Source organism: Austrofundulus limnaeus, unplaced genomic scaffold (assembly GCF_001266775.1).
Source record: "Austrofundulus limnaeus strain Quisiro unplaced genomic scaffold, Austrofundulus_limnaeus-1.0 Scaffold511, whole genome shotgun sequence".
Classification (NCBI taxonomy): domain Eukaryota; kingdom Metazoa; phylum Chordata; class Actinopteri; order Cyprinodontiformes; family Rivulidae; genus Austrofundulus; species Austrofundulus limnaeus.
Window position 1 is genome coordinate 290,654 of NW_013952913.1, and position 1,265 is coordinate 291,918.

General features: G+C 39.9%; 1 protein-coding gene across 1 annotated transcript in view; it reads right to left on the minus strand.

Annotated features, from left to right (window-relative positions):
* ift172 (intraflagellar transport 172) overlaps positions 1 to 1,265 on the minus strand; it is a gene marked incomplete in the record, with an annotated part of 65,169 nt that overhangs the window by 37,018 nt on the left and 26,886 nt on the right. The window contains 2 exon segments of the mRNA XM_014025942.1: positions 650 to 770; positions 847 to 925. Of these exon segments, the coding sequence (XP_013881396.1) occupies positions 650 to 770; positions 847 to 925 (200 nt within the window).

The window sequence follows — 1,265 nt, forward strand, 5'->3', positions numbered from 1 at the left end:
CTTCAGGGTGGATATAGCTCGCTAGCAGCCTCGCACCGAGGACCTATCCACGTCATCGTTTACCCAGAATGCTTTGCGTGTAAATAAAATGGCTCCGTCCGTGTAATATATTATTAAACTTTTAGTTTAAAAATGATAAAAACTGAACACCCTACAGTATTTTTACTCTTTCTTTTACAGTTAAAATATATGTTTATTAAATAAAGTCTAACGTTACAACTAATCATGGATCCCAGAATGCTTTGTGTGTAAATAAAATGGCTCCGTCCGTGTAATATATTATTAAACTTCTAGTTTAAAAATGATAAAAACTGAACACCCTACAGTATTTTTACTCTTTATTTTACAGTTAAAATATATGTTTATTAAATAAAGTCTAATGTTACAACTAATCATGGATCCCTTAACACTTAGTAAGAAGCAGTAACAGCTTGGTTGAAAAAGATTTTTCAGTTTGTTCAAACTAAAACATTTGGCTTCTGATTACCAGACAATAACTGCATATTTAAAAATATTGTCTCTTATCTCTATTTCTGGGTCCTGGTGATGATTTCAAACAAATTTTTGGCCAAATCTGTTCTGTTCTTGCTGCTCGTGTCCATCTGTTTGTCTCTGTGTCTCTTCCCTCGCCTCGTTCGACTCCACCCACCCTGCTTCAATGAAGTGGTTGATGGCAGCGTCCATCTGTTTCTGCTGGACCAGGTAGTCTCCCCAGGCCTCCTCCAGTTTCACCACCTCGGCGGGGAAGGAGTCGCGAGCCAGCGCCACCGCTACAGGAAGCAGGAAGAAACTTTTTTCCGACACGAACGGAGCGAACGCTCGGCCAAAAGCGAACRACGGTTTTACCTTTCCCGAAGTTCCCTCCCTTGCAGTAGCATTCCAAAGCTCTCTGTTTGTTCCCGATCTTCTCGTACAGATCTCCCGCCTGAGCAGAAAAAAATGAAATGTTTTCGTCTTTTTTTTTCTTCAATGCTAGTTTGAGATTCGGTGAGGAGAAMTACGGGGATGAAAACTGGCATCAAAATAAGCAAAATCACCTGTTTTCTACAGTGAAACCAGGAGCTTATTCTAAAAAYATCCCAGGAGCTGAAAGTTAAACCACATCTAACCAGCATGAACGCTGCACGGAAAAAAATAACTTGTAAGATGTACTTGAAAAAATCCTGTAACAAATTTGCACTAACGTATGTTAAAGGCACAGTGTGTAGGATTTGTTGTTTTCAGCGACATCTAGTGGTTGAGTGGTTGAATCATCCTCCCTGGTC